This window comes from Berghia stephanieae, chromosome 5 (assembly GCF_034508935.2).
Source record: "Berghia stephanieae isolate SIO BIC M18660-M18661 chromosome 5, UCSD_Bste_1.3, whole genome shotgun sequence".
Taxonomy (NCBI): Eukaryota; Metazoa; Mollusca; class Gastropoda; order Nudibranchia; family Aeolidiidae; genus Berghia; species Berghia stephanieae.
This window is the reverse complement of record NC_088364.1, coordinates 20,582,569-20,600,202: the sequence shown is the minus strand read 5'-3', so window position 1 is coordinate 20,600,202 and position 17,634 is coordinate 20,582,569. Positions and strand designations below refer to the sequence as shown.

Sequence of the window (17,634 nt, the reverse complement as noted above, 5' to 3'; positions counted from 1 at the left end):
GGACAACATTTTGCGTCATTTTATAGATTTCCATTACAACAATCAGCTCATAAGGAACTGGGTTATCAGACCTGCAAATAAGTGCACGTCGCGAACCAGGGATCGAAACCTATCGGGATTGCATTCATTTATTATTGTGCGTCCGTGTTCACTTCTTTTAAAATAGCAATAGGTATTATGTGGCGTTGTAAAAAAAAAAAAAAATTAAATAAAAGAATAAATTATTGCTTAGGCTTTATAAAATTCGCGGAAACACTTCAAAATGAGGAAATCACGAGTACTTTCCCTTAGCCTTGTACATTTGTCATTTGTTTTGTGTTTGGGTTTCTCCATCCATTTTTACGTCGGGATGCTCAACACTGAAACTGATTTGAGGACATTTTCATCAGTTATCTACGGGATGTTTTTCTCTTCACCGTAAAGGTCAGATTATTGCTATTAGGACTTTACATGCCTTGTATGCCTATGAATCGAAGAGAAGTAGCACTCATACTCATATACACTGTTTTGGTGTCAAGTTTGTTTGTTTGTGAGCTCCTTGTCCATACTGGGGCACAATACACAGCCGCACTATAGCAGAGTCCAAGCGCTGTTGTCCTCAATACTGTTTGGGATGCTCCCCATGATGTGCCAGCAACTTTTCTGAGAAGGCAGTTTCGTTTTTCGACTTTATTTGCACAGTTCTCGAGATGTTTTCTGTACGTTAGTTGTCTGTCTAAAGTGACTCCAAGATATTTGGGGGTTATCGTCGTTTGGTAGTATTGTGTTACCGACTTTTACTTGGAGGGGTTTATTTGCCGTTTGGTTGTTCAGGTGGAAAATTGTGGCCACTGATTTGGTGGTGTTCATTCTTAAGTACCATTTATCAAAGAAACTTTTGAGGGTTGAGGTGTCATGGCTCAGTTCGTTTTCAATTTCTTTCCAGTTTTTTGATTGGCAAGTGAGAGCCCAATCATCTGCTTAGCCAAGTTGGTGTGATCTTGTTTTTGGCTTGTCACTGATGTAAACATTAAATAATGTTGGTGCAATGACTGAGCACTGTGGTACACCATTTCTTATTGGTGGCGTTTTTATACACCTCCGTTGGAGGTGTACAAAAACGCACAGTTTTTATACACCTCCATTGGAGGTGTACAAAAACGCACCATTTTTATGCACCTCCATTGGCGGTGATGGTAAAGTTGTTGCTGCATACGTCCATGAGGTTTAAATAGTTTTAGATTGTAGTTTAGCACGCTGCTTAGTGATTACCGATGTACAATGATAATAAATTAAAGAATAATAACAATTTAAAAAATCAAAAGTAAAAAGAAGCATGGCACACAAATACTGATCTCAAATAAATAAATAATTTTAGAAAATTAAAATCAAAGTTTTTTAAAAACATGATAAAAAGTTTTTGAAAAAAAAAAGAAAGAAAAAAAAAAGCAAACAAAAACAAAGTAAATAAAAAAAAAAAAGTCAACATTGGGAATCGAACCCGGTACTTTCAAGGTTGGAGTCTGACAGCTGGTCCACTGCGCTACGGAGCCACCTGACTGTTCATCACATTTAATAAGGTCTTTCTAAAACATTAGGTCGAAAACATTATTTTACCTTCAATGCAACTTCTATTTTCTGGTTTTATATTTCGATTTTTTAAATTATTAATATTTTTATATAAATTTATTAACAAAGACATCCTATAGATGTCACAATATAACTTTCGCCATGTCCAAATGAAGAAACACAATATCGCTAATGAAATTGGGTGGAATGCGCATGCGTGACGGAGGTGTATAAAAACGATCCGTTAAGATACACCGTCAACGGAGGTGCATAAAAACACTACGTTTCTTATTTTATAGGCTTTACTTTTGTTTGCCCCTAGAAGTACATGGAAGTGTCTAGTGCTGGTCATATATGAGAGAATCTTTAATATTTTCCTACAAGGGATGGCTTTTGCTAGTTTATACATTAGTCCTGTTGTCCAGACGGTGTCATACGCAGTGGAAAGGTCTATCAGTACTGCTCCAGTTTTTAGTCCCTTCTCGAAACCAGACTCTATGTGTGTTGTTAATGCAAGGACTTGTTCTGTTGTTCCTCTCTTTGGCCTGAAACCTGCTTGTTCGACAGGTATGATTGGGTCGATGTATGGGGTGATTCTTGTTAGAATAATTCTTTCTAAAAGTTTATATAGGCAGCTGAGGAGGGAGATGGGTCTGTAGCTGGATGGTTCTGTTGCGGGTTTGCCAGGTTTTAGTATTGCAATCACTTTGGCGTGTTTCCAGATTTTTGGGTAGGTGCCCTTTTCTATGATATATCACTCATTGTCTCTGCTAGCCACCGAATTCCCTCTGGACCCAGATGGGTTATCATATCGGGGTATATTCCATCAATACCAGCAGCCCTACCGTTTTTTACATGTTTGATGGCCTGTTCTATTTCTTGACATGTCACAGGAATGGATAAGAAAATACCAGTATTGGGTTGCGTAGTTAGTATTTTCTGGTATTCTTTGTTGATATATTTTTCAAATTTTTTATTTGGCTTGTGTTGTCCACGTTGCTTGATTTCTTTGGCAATAGCATATACCTTGATAGGTGCAGCGCTTTTTGATTGGGGTGGAGTTGGATCAAGTTTTTTAATGGTTTGCCATGCGTGTCTGCTTGAATGGCTCATGTCTAAGCCTTCTACCACTTCTATCCATCTATTTCTTCGGTTCTCTTCAAGTCTTCAGGTCTTCACCTGACCTCTCATTTGTATCCAAAGACTCAAACCTCCCACTATCCTCAACAACAAGAGAAGTACTAAACAATTTCCCCCATAGCCAACATCGCCCCATCATCCTCACAACAGGCATTAAATTGCCAATGATGAATTCCCTACCAACTCCTCGATGGAATTTCAGAAAAGCCAATGGCAGGAATTCTCAAAAGAAATAGACAAGACCTGTAAAAGAATAGAACCTAAACAAGAAAATATACACAGGTTCACAAAATTAATTCTAAAATGTGCAAAAAGAACAATCCCAAGGGGCTTCAGAAAGCGCTATATACCGTGCTGGTCAGAACAGAGTCAACATCTCCTGGATGAATATGAAAGAACACAGGATCAAAGCACAGCTGAAGAACTATTTCCATCACTAAGTTGTCACTAAACCAAGTGTCTCTCTCAACTAGCCTACCTTACAGTACAGTTATACACAGAACGGCCTGCTGCCTACAATACAGTACAGTACAGTATACTGTCCAGTTGCCCTCCATCTTCAACCTCAATTTAAAAGATAAACCCAGTCCTTGTTACAACACATTATTAAATAGTATGTTGCAGGCTTTTGACTATCTGTCCGTCCAAATCTCTCCCCCCTTAACTTAATGATGTTTATCTTTAATTTGTAGTTAGTTCTATTTTGTTTTTATTTTTGTCCGTTTTTTTCATTCATTTTTCATTTGAAAAATGTGCCACTTCTATGCAAACACTTCCATTAAACTAAATCCAGAAATCATGACAAAAAAACCCCAAAACAAACAAACCCACAAACAAGTAATAAGAAAGGCAAAGCAAAAAGAAAAGAATTACATACCTACTATTTTGAAAAAAAAATAGAATGATGAGGATACATCCATAATACTAATACCATCATTAATTCCACATAGGTTAGCCAGATTACACCTGACAAATCTTAAAGTCAATCCTTCTATTTCTATCGTCAGAGTTAGTTGAAACCTGCTGTCTTGAGAGTAGATTAAGAAGCTTATGCGAACAATTGAACGATACAAAAGGCAATCATCATAAAAGTGGGAGTTTGATGTTGCAAGACATGCAAAATACCCTTCCTACCATGATAGTTTAAAAGTAAGTAAAGTACAAAAAGGGTTTAGATCTTTCAACAGTGTTCAGGGGCATTAATTGATTTGCAAAGGTCTGTAAATTTCCCGACATTGTCGTCTTACACTGTTATGGTGTACCCTGTCTGCAATTAGAAATGTCCATCTTACACGTGATAAATAACGAATTAATCACAACAGTTTTATTTTCATCAATCTCAGTCACTTTTGGTCACTCCCCCCTTTCCACAGCCATGCTTAACTGCTTAACTTTCTCATTCAAAAATGAAGAATTAATTAAATCTGGTCAGTTCTCTTCAATAATATGAACCATCTCTCTCTCTCTCTCTCTCTCCTCTCTCTCTCTCTCTCTCTCTCTCTCTCTCTCTCTCTCTCTCTCTCTCTCTCTCTCTATCTATCTATCTATCTATCTATCTATCTAACTATCTCTCTCTCTCAATCTTTCTCTCTCTCTCAATCTCTCTCTCTCTCTCTCTCTCTCTCTCTCTCTCTCTCTCTCTCTCTCTCTCTCTCTCTCTCTCTCTCTCTGTGTGTGTGTGTGTGTGTGTGTAGGTTTTCTACCATCTGGCAGTACAATTTATTCAATTATTATTGCGCAATAATGTCAATCTAAGAACTGGGCAATTAGATCTAGATTGGAAGAGATAGTTGCCAATGATACTATTTTATGAGATGAGAAAAACATTATATGTTCAGAAAAGATTGTTCATATTTATTTGCATTCTTTCATATTTTTTCTTCATTATTAAAAAAAAAATTATTTTTCTATATTTCAGTATGGAGAGCCGTAAAGCAAAGCACTGAATTAAGTTATTTATTATTTTCTTAAGAAAAAAAAAGGAAACAACATTCATCATGGATAGAGTGTGGACGCAACGGGCTATGCCATACAAAGTATGTCTTGTTTCACTCATCTTCGGAATATTCCCATTTAGTGTTGGATTTATCACTCCTGATTGGTTGTGGTTCCAGAGAAGAGGTGAAAATGGTACAGACATTGAGGGTTCTTTTGGTTTATGGGAACTTTGTGAAACAAGTAGTTGTGAGAGCAACCCTTTAGTCGGAAACCCAGTTATTGATGGTAATTTCTTTTTTTCTTGTTTGCTTTGATAATTTCTTGTTTGCTTTGATAAATTAATGGAAAAAAAATGTTTTTACTGTATAACCACTTGTTTAAAGCAAAGCAAAATTTTATAATCACAATGAAAAATCAGATTCACACACTATGATTGCCAGATCAGTAAGTTATCATGAACGCGAATTATATTGATACCAACATGATACAGCTTGGGACAGTGTGGCTCAGCATTACAGTCTTTACTTTGTATTTGAAAGGTACTGAGCTCGATCACACGCCGCTGCACTGTGTGGCCTGGAGCAAGTCACCTCGCCTTAGCTTAATTTGCACCGCTGCACTGCGGCTGATGCCTGGGTCATCTCAGTCTTCCCTTGGAATAGACCCTAGAGACAAGTTTCCCCTGGGGTGAATAAAGGGAATTTATTTATTATTTATACGACAACGTCTGCATACTTATACATCTGGTTATTAATGTGGAAACGAAGATGTAGTGTTGATGCCACTGTTGATAATTTCATAACATATACATATTTTCATTTCAGATTGGTTCATATGTGTCGTCATATTTCAAACTATTGCACTGCCATTCTATGTGTGTTCCCTTACCTCTGCCGTTCTTCAAAACTTTGGCCCTCGTAGATGGTTACGAGCAATTCGCATGCAGCGACTTCGGCAGATTCTTCACAAAGACAGTGAAACTCCTGAAGATCTTGCATTCATTGCGGGTTAGTAGATAACACTATAATCTGTGTGCTGTCCTATCACCTCTTTGACTTTGGTGACAAACAGCTTAAATGAACTGTCACATTCTTTTATCTTCTTTTTTTTTTTTACTTATCACAAATTCATGAAACAAATATATATCATATATACCCTCACATGAGACCCAACTCTTGACCTAAAATGGGGTTTGAGAATTCTACTAACTCTATATTATTGTTCTAATTCATATAGAATGGTTGGATTCACCAAAGAAAAGAGATAGAGAGTACCACATATGTTATTATGAATATAAATGATCTTAAATTAAGAAATTTTCAATTCATATAACTGTTGTGTTTTAATTTTAATCATATACTTTATATTGTTAGAAAGTCAGGTTTGGGACTGTGTGTGACCTTATCAAGGTTTGGTTTTGTTTTTTTTATTCAGTGTCAAGTTTCAAATGAACAGCTCCAGACATATGAAAATGACAAAATGACTTCAGGATGCCCCATTCCTAGAAGTTGTTGAGATTAGCATTTAACTTGAGAATTACATTGAAACATAACCATAGTAACAATATTTTCAATAATTTTTCATGTTTGTTCGTTTCAGGTTTTCTGAGCTTCCTTGGCATAATTCTTTTCATGATAATGACATCAGAAGTTGTCTCCCATGGTGCCAGATACTCTTGGGGTTTTGCCCTGTCTTTCACTGGCGCCACCATTCTTATAACCACTGGGCTTCTCATGTGCAAAGCCCATGCCCCCATCATTACTCAAGCTGCCTTGAACGCCGTTGAACCAACCATGCTTCAAACTTTTGCTGTAGGACATGGCAGGAGAAGGAGATGAGTTTCTGAGTATTCTTATCTATGCTTTTTTTGTCTTCGCTTTGTGTCAATATATTATAGATTGAGTGAAATTTGAAGGGTTCTTTTTTTTTTTAAAAAGAGAACAAAACTAGAAATTAGCATAAAGTTTAGTTATTCTTGCATTATGTTATTGTTGATATGGCTTTAACAGTTTAAAAACGGTTGTTATAGAGTCATTTGTCTATTTTTGATAAAGATTTTTTTTTTTTTTGGATAGAGAAATGTGGTAACAAATAATTTTTCAAACTTTAATAAATTATTATGCAGCCAAAGTCACATTGCAGTAATAATGCATCTTTATTCAATCAAACTGGCGTACAGATTAGGGACATGGGACTTGCTTTCCTTTTTACATCTTGGAAGCACTCTCTTAATTGGGAGGTATTAAAGACAAGTGGGCTATCTCATAATCTTTCAAAACTCATAGGTTCACTTTTTCTCTCAGCTTTTATAAAATGTCAAAGTTTGAATGTTATTCAACATACAGTGACAGTGATTACTGATTCGGTAAATGAATAATAAAATTACTTATTGTCTTTCAGGTTAATTTGCTTCGTTTTTTATTGTTTTGTTTTTTTGTTTGTTAATTTTTAATTTTTTTACCACTTTTTTCCATTCATGTGGAGCTTATTTAAAAGTTAAAGGATGACAGTGATCAAAATACTGCTTTCAAAGAGATGTTTTTTTTTCTTTTCTTCTAAGGCTGCTTTCAAAACGATGTTCCTTTTTTATAATCCTTTTATCAATAATAATTAGTTGATGTATGAAACATTTCATTTCAGTGTAGTTTGATTTCGCTCTTTGTATAGTCCATGATTTTTTCAAAAGCAATTAAATAATGATGATAATAATAATAATAATAATAATAATAATAATAATAATAATAATAATAATGATAATAATAATAATCATAATAATAATAATAATAATAATAATAAAAGGATTTTTATACACCAAATAAAAAGTATCCATCAAAAATGAAAAAGTGATTGTATTGCAAGTGCTCACTGCTGGGAATATTGGGAATATTTAATATCTCCACTTTATTTTTTTAAAATCGTCCACCAGTTATAAGTATTCAACATCCTTCATAAGAACATTTGCATTGTAACAGATGAATCAATATTGTGATGAAAAAAAGTCAAGACAAAAGAGCACAATAAGATAAGTGTTATTTTTATTATTATTATTATTATTATTATTATTATTATTATTATTATTATATTATTATTATTATTATTATTATTATTATTATTATTATTGTTGTTGTTGTTATTGTCATTATTATTAATTGTTATTATTATTATTATTATTATTATTATTATTATTATTATCATCATCATCACTGTTTTCATTATAATTATCATTATTATTATGATGATGAGGATATGATGATGATGATGATTATTATTTTTATAATATTATTATTATTAATATTATTATTATTATTATTATTATTATTATTATTATTATTATTATTATTATTATTATTATTATTATTATTATTATATTATTATTATATTATTATTATTATTATTATTATTTTTATTATTAATGACTGACTGGTAATCAGAAGGTCTGAGGATTGCTCCCCAGTGAAAACAGTCTGCTTTTTCAGTTTTTGATTTTGTGGTTAGTTTGTCATTTGTTCATCATATCAATCATACAAGAACATCCAGGCCCTTAACTGAAGTAGTGTTCTTGAACAGTAAGCATTTTACATCAATATAAATTGCAAATTAATATAATGATCTGTTTACTTAATTGTACATAATTTCAATTTTGACCAAAAATATAAATCGCTAATTTTATATTTATGTTAATATATGTTTTTGTTATTCAATCCCTTTGTAATTACAAATGGCTACTAAAATAATTTTGCACCTCAATTCTTAACCCTCAACAGTTCAAAGCTAGAAGCAGTGCAATTTTAAAAATTACGGAACAAAAAAAAAAAGAATATAACAGCTCCAAAAAAGGAACAAATTACATATCCAGAATATTCTGTGTTGAGTATTTTGTTCTCTTTTCTGAAAGTGTTATATTCTGTTTGTTCAATTCTTTTCAGAACTCTTAACAGCAAAGATTTGTTTTAAATCTAACCTTTCTTACTCTTTTTACCAAGAGAGCAGTAGCATTAAAGCTGGCTGTAAGGAGAATAAGACGGAGTGCTTGATTAGCCAATGTTATTCCAACAAGGGAAAACCCTGATGCTGCTTTGTCCCAGTTTTTCACTTGGGTTTCTTCACTCCCTATAATTAAAATGCCCATCACCGAGGTCTGACCCAGTGTTGAATAATCTTATTCCTATATGGATAATATGCTTGTTGTTTTTAGAAAGCTTGTGATCACTTCTAACAAACGATAAACATTTAAGGTTGTACATGCATTTATGTGTTGGTTACAATATTACTAATGATTATTTTGGCAGATAGAACTGGTGTGTTGTATATCGTAGTCTATTTAATTTTGATGCTACAGAAACCATTAATAGACCCCGACTATGTAACTATTTTAAGTTTACTCCTCTGATCCCAAGTTGGTCTACACTTAGTTTCCTTTGGATTAAATGGTTTGAATTTCACAAAAAGAAAAACTTAGGCAAAGCAACAAAGGGGTTAGTAGTCTTGAATAATGTAAATCTGCTTCCTACAATTGTTTATATATGTCTTTGTTATATAATATGATATGTAATATTGTTATAGTTGTAATTATTTAATAAGCAATATCATACTACTTGGATTGTTTTACAGTTTTGTGATTTGTTGATGGATTTATTTTTGTATGGACTTCACTTACTGATATGAAGAAAGGGTGAATGTGTGGAGGAGGTGAGAGACAGAGAAATATACAAATTATACAAAAAGAATTATATATTTTAAGAGAGAGAGAAAGAGAGAGAGAGAGAGAGAGAGAGAGAGAGAGAGAGAGAGAGAGAGAGAGAGAGAGAGATTAAATTGTCTTCTTTTGGTGGCTTTATTAAAAAACAAAAAAACAACTATTGACCTTGTAGTTTATGTTATGTCTAATGGGCCATTTACACATAACAATCTGCCTGCACAGCGACCTGCACAGGGTAAATCGTATACTCAACAGGCCGATCGCATGTGTCGAGGGCAAATCGTGCGGGTAAATCCTCTGCCGATCCGGGTTATCAAGCACTGCACTGCTTGATTTCTTGCTCGCAAATAAATTTCACCTGCTATCGTCGAGGTCGGTTGATAGACATTTCCTGTGTTTGTGGTTCACTTTATAAAACATAAATAATGTTGGGTTTTTTCTTTTGCGACTATATATATAAAAAAAGTACTTGCAGCTTTGTAATCAGCGACCTCAAATTAGTCAAGATCACATTTTAATGCTTGGATTTAAGAATAAAAAAGAAAATTGTTTTTATTTTTTATTTCAATGCATATACAGTCAATTCGTTTTGTGCATTTCTCACATAATATTATGGTAGTTTTAAGAAAAACGCATATATATAATGATGATAATAACAATAATAATAGGACTTTATTGTCCAAAGAAATGTAAATTCATTTTGTTTCACCTCCATGCCAATATGAAATAGAATGATAATATATACACAAGCACATATGGCCACAAACACACATAATTAACTCCTGATTAAAACCATCAATCAAGTAAAAACAAATAATTCTGGGCAGCAGAGAAGAAATTATGATTTTATATTTAACTAAACAAATAATCATGAAGATGATAATGGTGGACAATGATGATGACGATGTTGAAAACGATGCTGCGTTGGTGATGTTGACGATGTTGAAATTGATGATGCTGCTGCAGAAGATGATGATGATGATGATGGCCCATTACTGTGTCATAGAAAAGCAGGGAATGGTTGTTCCATCTGCTGTTTTTCCGAGGGCAAGTCATGGAGATTGGGGGCAGATTGTGCAGGCAAATCTCCCCCTGCGTGTAAATGGCTCATAAGAAATAATAGTAGCTATCCTGCGGTGCTGACAAAACCTTTTTTTTTTTTTTTTTTTTTTCCATTTTGGCGAGGAAACTTTTGTTTCAATTATTGATTGATTCATATTTAATTTGTCATAAAAGAAGTTTCCAGGTAGAGACATTTTGGTGTGATCTTAATCTATAGATTTTTTAAGTAGAAGTTTGTTTTTTGGGGTTTTTTTTGTTTTTTTTTGCAAGAATAAAAAATAGCGTTTTGTCATTAGCGATGTCGCAGCTATATTCAATTTTGTCGTGTTTTCTATTGGGTTTTATTAATTTGATGATACCTCCCATTTTGTTTGTAGATAAAGGTTTATCCATAAAGGTTTTTAAAATAATGTTGACCCAGTGCCTCGATTTTATATTATTATGGGATAACCAGGGTGCTGAAATTGGATTTTACAGTCCTTTATATATGGAATTTGAGTCAAATTAACATTCTTTATTGGTGGTGGCAATGGTTAGGTAGAATTTATGCATACTAAACAAAGAGAAATGGTTCGAATCTTTTGAGTTTTCCCCCTTTAACAATAAAGAGAGAAATGGGGCATTTTCATAGATGCTCCATGCTTAATGGGCTTCATAATGCTTCATCCATTTCCCCTGCAGTCTGTATGGAACCAAATTTCCATTTCATACAGTACCAGTCACATGTTAGGCATCAATTTAATTCAAGCACGCTTGTAATAACTTTTACTACTAATAGCCAGATATTCATTCACACCTGGTGTCTTACCCAAATACTGAATGATGAATCCACATTGTATCTCATTGAATCCTCATTGTCTTATTCATCACCCCATCTGTTCATAGAAGGAAAGCCTAAAACGTCCACACCTACCAATTGTCTTTATTAATAAAACTGGAGCTTCAATTCTACCCCATCATTGATTTCCTTTTTTTGTCAAATTTCAAGAGACAATTTTTCAATTTATTGGCGATGACTACCAAATGAATGATGAATTAATAATTTTTGAGCTGCAGAAAAAAATTCATTTTATAAAAATTGTATTCAATTAGACGTTACACAAGTTTTAGTGTCTGGTTCACCTCGACAATCTTAGATTGAGACAGAAGAGGGTAGGGAAGTTAAGCGGTCACAAATTTTATATGGCGACCATTTAAAGTTTCAATCTATCATGAATATATTATTATAATATTATGACATTGTTAATGTATGCTTTGTTATGTTCTGCTGATATATACTGTAATCAGGTTTTGTGAATTTTTATAAACCTATATATATATTCTTCCATTTCATATATGACCATTTAAAAATTGTCCATGTTAAAAACAATTAAACATGTTGGCTGGTTCTAATTACCGGAGCTTTTGTGATGAAGAAAGAGGGAAAAAAAAGTTATGTCCTTTTAAATGTGCATATGTTTCTGCTGATAAACTTACATATATTTAAAGCTAATTGAAAAGGAACGACTGTCCCAACGTTGACAGTTTAACCATTTTATTCTATGTTTTTAATCTTAGTTGTTTTAATATTGAATACCGCTTGACAATTCAGTGAAAATAGAGCGTGCTAAATGGAGGTATATTAATGTTTTGAATCATTTCGATAATGTCTAAATACTTTCTGACAATTAACATTATGTAAGTCATGCCATGAGCATGGAAACTGGATGGGGTTCCTGGCTTCCCATAGTGGGCGGGGAGAAGCTTATTGTGTCTTCTATCCCTCCTACATCTGTTTTCCAACATGCTTTCTGTCTTTGTCTTGGGATGAGATTACTTGGTTTTGTCCTGGCCGGATACCCTAGCTGGGAGGGAAACCGTCAAATGTATAGTTAAAGATTATATTTTTCTTGTAAATCATCTCTCTGTTATGCTTTGTATTATGTTTTGTTTACATATTATGTATGATTTGTAAATATTTTGAGTGTATTCCTCTTAGTGGGGACCTGTGCTTGTGTCTGAATGAGACTTTTAGATGATCTCAAACTGAGTACTTTGATAGTGTGCTCTTGGAATCTACATCTTTTTTTCTATTTGAACCAATTCCTATTTATCTTACCTTTTCTTGGGTGCTTTAATGGTAATTCTAGAATTTTTCTTCCATTTTACTGGCGCTGATATGACCTTAATGTGTTGCAAGCACCGTAAAACCCTTAAAAACAAAACGAAAACAGACGAATATGGAAAATGATAAAGGTCTTGTAAATTTAATGTAGATACAATGCAGGATGGATATTTTGACAAAGTCAGACCAGTGGTAAAATGTCAATCCAAGCGTCATGTCTACCCATGGGAACTACCAAATAAACAAAGCTATAAGGTTAACATCAGTCCGGATTATATGGGGGCTTATAAAAGGGCTGATAATGAAGAGATTTTGGTTCTTGAATTTGATTGTGAAATTGTCAGTGATTGTGAAATGCTTCTGTATAACAAGAACCATTTTGTAGACTATTATTGGCCCCATTATACAGAACATCATTGGTTGATAATGTTGCATTTTCAATGTCAATACTCATTGTTGGATTGACCAATAATGTTTAGGTTTTTGGGGTTTTTTTTGTTTGTTTGCTGCAAATCAATTAGTCCTTATTGAAAAAAAGAAAATTAATTTTGTGTTTGGATTGATATGCATGATCTTTATTTAGTTTGTTATAGATTTTTTTTAAATCCCCCTCTCCCTTGAAAAATGGGACTTTGGTGTGATATTTATACAAGGGTTGTAAATATATCCGTACTGCATTGTACACTAAAGTGCACCTTACTGTTTTCAAAATTACTTTTCAAAGGCTTTAAAAATTAGGAAATTCTAAAATGAAAACTCAAGCTTTTAGTCCTCTTTTTACACAGGTCGTATTTTTCTGTAGGTAAAAAAAATGCTGCACTAACAAATAGCCATCGCAAGAAACAGATCAGACTGGAAGTTGGCTTGACGCTTCTTAATCTTCAGATATGGTTTTTTCTTGTTTGCACTGGACATCTTTCATTTCTTGGTGCTATTTTGACAGCATTTACAGTAATTATTATATTGTTGAAAAAAATATAATTATATACAAAAGAGAAAATAAAAGAGAGAGAGAGAGAGAGAGAGAGAGAGAGAGAGAGAGAGAGAGAGAGAGAGAGCGAGAGAGAGAGAGAGAGAGAGAGAGAGAGAGAGAGAGAGAGAGAGAGAGAGAGAGAGGGGGGGGGGGGGGGGGAGAATTCAATTGATGTATTTGGTCATTGGACTTTTTTCACACATGGCAAAAACATTAGAATGTAAATTTTGCATCATTTTTCATTGTATTATATAATGTAATATTTATCAATATGCATTTTTTCCCCTTTGTACATTTGGTTTACGTCTTTGTATAAGTAAAGCATGGATTTAAGTACTGTATCAATTTCTGCTTATTTTACCCTTTGTTCTTATAACAAAAATTGATAGATTACAATTGTAAATGTTTAAAAACAAAACTTTAATCAGAATCTTAATTCCACTAGTCATATAATGTCTTCTTTGAAAATTGTTACTTTCTCCGTGTTTTTTTTTTTATTTTCAATTATTTTAATGAATTTGGCTGGGTTTTTTTGATTACACAAATACTTATATATTTATATATTAACTTTTTTAAAACCTTGTTCATGTTCATCATCAAACAACGTTGTTACGATCTTAATGTAGGGCTTTGGTTCACGGAGGCCGATGAATATTGCATGTGGATGTAAGGTTAACATTTTTTCCAACATGCCTTTCAAATCTGAAGGCAAAATCATAAATTATATACCAAATGTTTAAAATGTTTTGAATCCCTGTATATCGTTTCCCTGGCCCAGTTTTTAACCCAGTATACGTTGAAATTAATCTTAGCGGGCGGTAAGTGGGGTTACTGGTGCTGTCTTCCATCCTGCCATATTTGGTGTCTCTTTCAATGTGGCTTTTTGTTCTTGTCATGGAATGAGATGGCTTGGAGTATTTATGTTATTTTTTTTCATTTATTATTTTTTTTTTAATTTAGTCCTATTTATTATTATTATTTTTTTTTTTTTTTCATTTTAAAATATTTTTTATGAGGATACTGGTTCCTATGCCGATCAACTGGACTGTATTGAGATTCCCGTCATCTCTCTATCTTTTAACAGAAAATTGCATTTGTAAAAGTGGGTCTATTGACTCATTGCTGGGATTCCTCTTTGTCTGCTTGTTTGTTTGTTTGTTGTGAAGGGGTGTGGAAAGAACTTGTTATTCTGAAAATGGATTTTTGATATCAAATATACAGCTATTGACATTTATCATGTGATACCTTTAACTTACATGCAGATAAGTGAGATGGGTTGTTATGTACTTACTAGTGTAGTGTTGTCTCAAAAATAAGATATAATATGTAAAAAAGAACAGTTGGAGTGTAGTATATATAATTTATTTCCAAAACCAGCTGTCCGTTGTTCATGGTCAATTTGAATGATTGTACCTTTTTCGTTATTTTTGTGTCCACTAAGAATTCAAAATCATGCTAAACTCGGTGTTTTCATACTCATGCAATTCGATTAGATTTTTTTTCTTGTTTGTTTATTGATTGTTTGTTTTTTGTTGTTGTTGTTTTTTTGTCCATGCACTTGCCTGTCAAGAATTTAGAGTCAATTCGGTCCATTAAATCAGGGGGGTGGGATGGTTAGGCGAACATATTAGCATTTCTGTTAACCGAATACATTTCAGGCTTGATTTAATATTATTGTAACAGACGGAATTTTGCTTTGATTTGAGAGTATTTCCTGTACTCTAATGAGCCCATAACCAGGTTATCAGACCTGCAAATATTTGCAGGGGTCTTTTGACCTACATGATGGGCAGGGAGGTCACCTTTTCTGTGTCTTCTATCACCGTATGTTATCTTATTTACTTTTCCCAGTTTCATTTCTGTCTTTGTCTTGGAATGAGATTACTTTATTTTGTCCTGTTCCTGGGGGAGTCCTTGATTGAGAGGGAAACAGTCCAATGTATAGTGTTAGTTTTTGGAGATGATAATTTCCTTGAAAATCATATCTTTGTTGTGTACTAATCGTTTTTTGTTTTTTTAAAAAAATAAATATATACATTGTGTAAACAGTTGAAAGTAATCTTAATAGGATCCTGTGCTTATGTCTGGATGAGACGTTGATCTCAAACTCAAGCACACTGATAGTTTGCTATTGGAATCTATTTCTGTTTTCTATTTGAACCAGCCCCCTTTGTCTTACTTTTTCTTGGGTGATTTAAATCTTAACTTTAAAAAACAATTTGACCAAGTATCTCTTTTTTTTTTCTTATCAACTTGTTCTGAACTATGACATAAAGTGTCGGAAATGCCGTAAAACCCTTAAAATAAAAGCAAATATAAACAGACGTGCAAAACGTCGGAAGGAGTCTTTTTAAGCGACCATGGTGGGAATAAGGTATATATTATATCTGTTTTCAGTATCCACCTCTGCCCTTGTTTTGGAATGAACTTGGTTTTACTGATAAATGGCTGGAATTCTTGATGAGAAGGAAACGGTCTAATGTAATGTTTGTCCCTTTTTTATAGGTGATAAATTGTATTTACTGTAAACCTCAATGTTATATACTGCTTCCTCCCCCCCCCCCCCCCCTTTTTTTTTTTTTGGGGGGGGGGGGGGGGGGGGGGGTCTTTAATGCATTTCGCAGGCATTTGAGAGTATCCCTCATGCGCTTGTATCTTTATGGGACCTTTAGGATTGCTATTAGATTCTATATATATATTCCTTGTTTGAACTCGTCCCATTTGTTCTACTTCTTTTTAGACACTTTTAATTTCAGATCTACTATCTTTTTTTTACTACTTCATCATCTCCAGTTTCACTGGTGCTGAAACAATCCGAAAGTGACGCAAACACCACAAAAACTCTTAAAGGCAAAAAAAAAATAAAAAAATCTGGGAAAGGGTGGTGGGGTAGGGGGGGGGGGGGGAAGGGAAGCAACCTGATCCCGTCAGTCACAGGGTTAAAAGTTTTAGATCAAATCCGAGGTTCTGCTGGGTATACATTTTTATTTTTGAATTTGGGGATTTTTGTCCCGATTTTAATAAATGTGTTTCATGTTGATTCCATAGTATTGATTTGTAAATCATGTGCCTTCCAATAAATACATTCCTACTTAGTTCACACTGTCTTTGGTTATTATTATTATTAATATTATTATTATTATTATTATTATTATTATTATTATTATTATTATTATTATTATTATTATTATTATTATTATGATGCAGAAAACGGTAAAATGTTATAAATGAATCTAAATGTTTGGTGAGTTCTGTCGATTTGCGAGAGATTGCGCTACGCTTTTCGTAGATCCTTGGTGGGGTTTCTGACTTCCCATAGTGGGGAATGAGTCACTTACTGTGTCTTCTATTACCCCCCCCCCCCCCCCCCCCCCCTGTATGTTTTCCAACATGCTTTCTGACTTTGTCTTGGGATTAGATTACTTGGTTTTCTCCTGGCCCTTGTCGGATACCTAGCTGGGAGGGGAACAGTCAAATGTATAGTTAAGAGTTTTGGGAGATGATATTTTTTGTCTTGTAAATCATCTCTCTGTTATGCACTGTATTGTGTTTTGTTTACATATTATATATGATTTGTAAAAAATTTGAGTATTTTCCTATTAGTGGGGACCTGTGCTTGTGTCAGGATGAGACTTTTAGGATGATCTCAAACTAAGTACTTTGATATTGTACTCTTGGAATCTACATATATCTCCTATTTGAGCCAATTCCCCTTTTCTTGGGTGCTTTAATTGTAATTCTAGAAGTTTTTACTATCCCATTTTCTTCCGTTTTACTGGCGCTGAAATAACCTTAATGTGTTGCAAGCGCCGAAGACCCTTAAAAACAATAATAATTTTTGTAGATCCTCGGAATGCGCTACAATTTAATAGTAGTAGTAGTAGTAGTAGTAGTAGTAGTAGTAGTAGTAGTAGTAGTAGTAGTAGTAGTAGTAGTAGTAGTAGTCTGGTTAATACAGTTTATTTAGTGAGAATTACTCATAAACCTGGATGGCAAAAAAAGACAGTAACAAAGACCAGAGTGACGTCATCTTCGTTCTATCTATTGATAGTATGCGTTTGGCTACGAAGCTCACAACATTGCCATCCGGAAGTATAACGGGCCAACACACAAAACTATGTGTAACCTTTAACGTTTATAATCTGGTTAATAGAGTTTAGTGAGAATTAC

General features: G+C 33.7%; 1 protein-coding gene across 2 annotated transcripts; it reads left to right on the top strand.

Annotated features, from left to right (window-relative positions):
- The first annotated feature begins 306 nt into the window (after nt 1-306).
- LOC144974095 (uncharacterized) lies at nt 307-6,562 on the top strand. 2 transcript variants are annotated; one of them, XM_078916989.1, is made up of 5 exons: nt 324-423; nt 3,696-3,837; nt 4,607-4,911; nt 5,451-5,633; nt 6,226-6,562. In XM_078916989.1, the coding sequence occupies exons 3-5, from the start codon at nt 4,686-4,688 to the stop codon at nt 6,462-6,464; spliced, it is 648 nt and encodes a 215-aa protein (XP_078773115.1). In that variant the 5' UTR covers nt 324-423; nt 3,696-3,837; nt 4,607-4,685; the 3' UTR covers nt 6,465-6,562. The 2 variants fall into 2 exon arrangements, with proteins under 2 accessions (XP_078773114.1, XP_078773115.1); XM_078916988.1 differs by lacking the exon at nt 3,696-3,837 and having other exon boundaries at nt 307-423.
- Nucleotides 6,563-17,634: the final 11,072 nt, after the last annotated feature.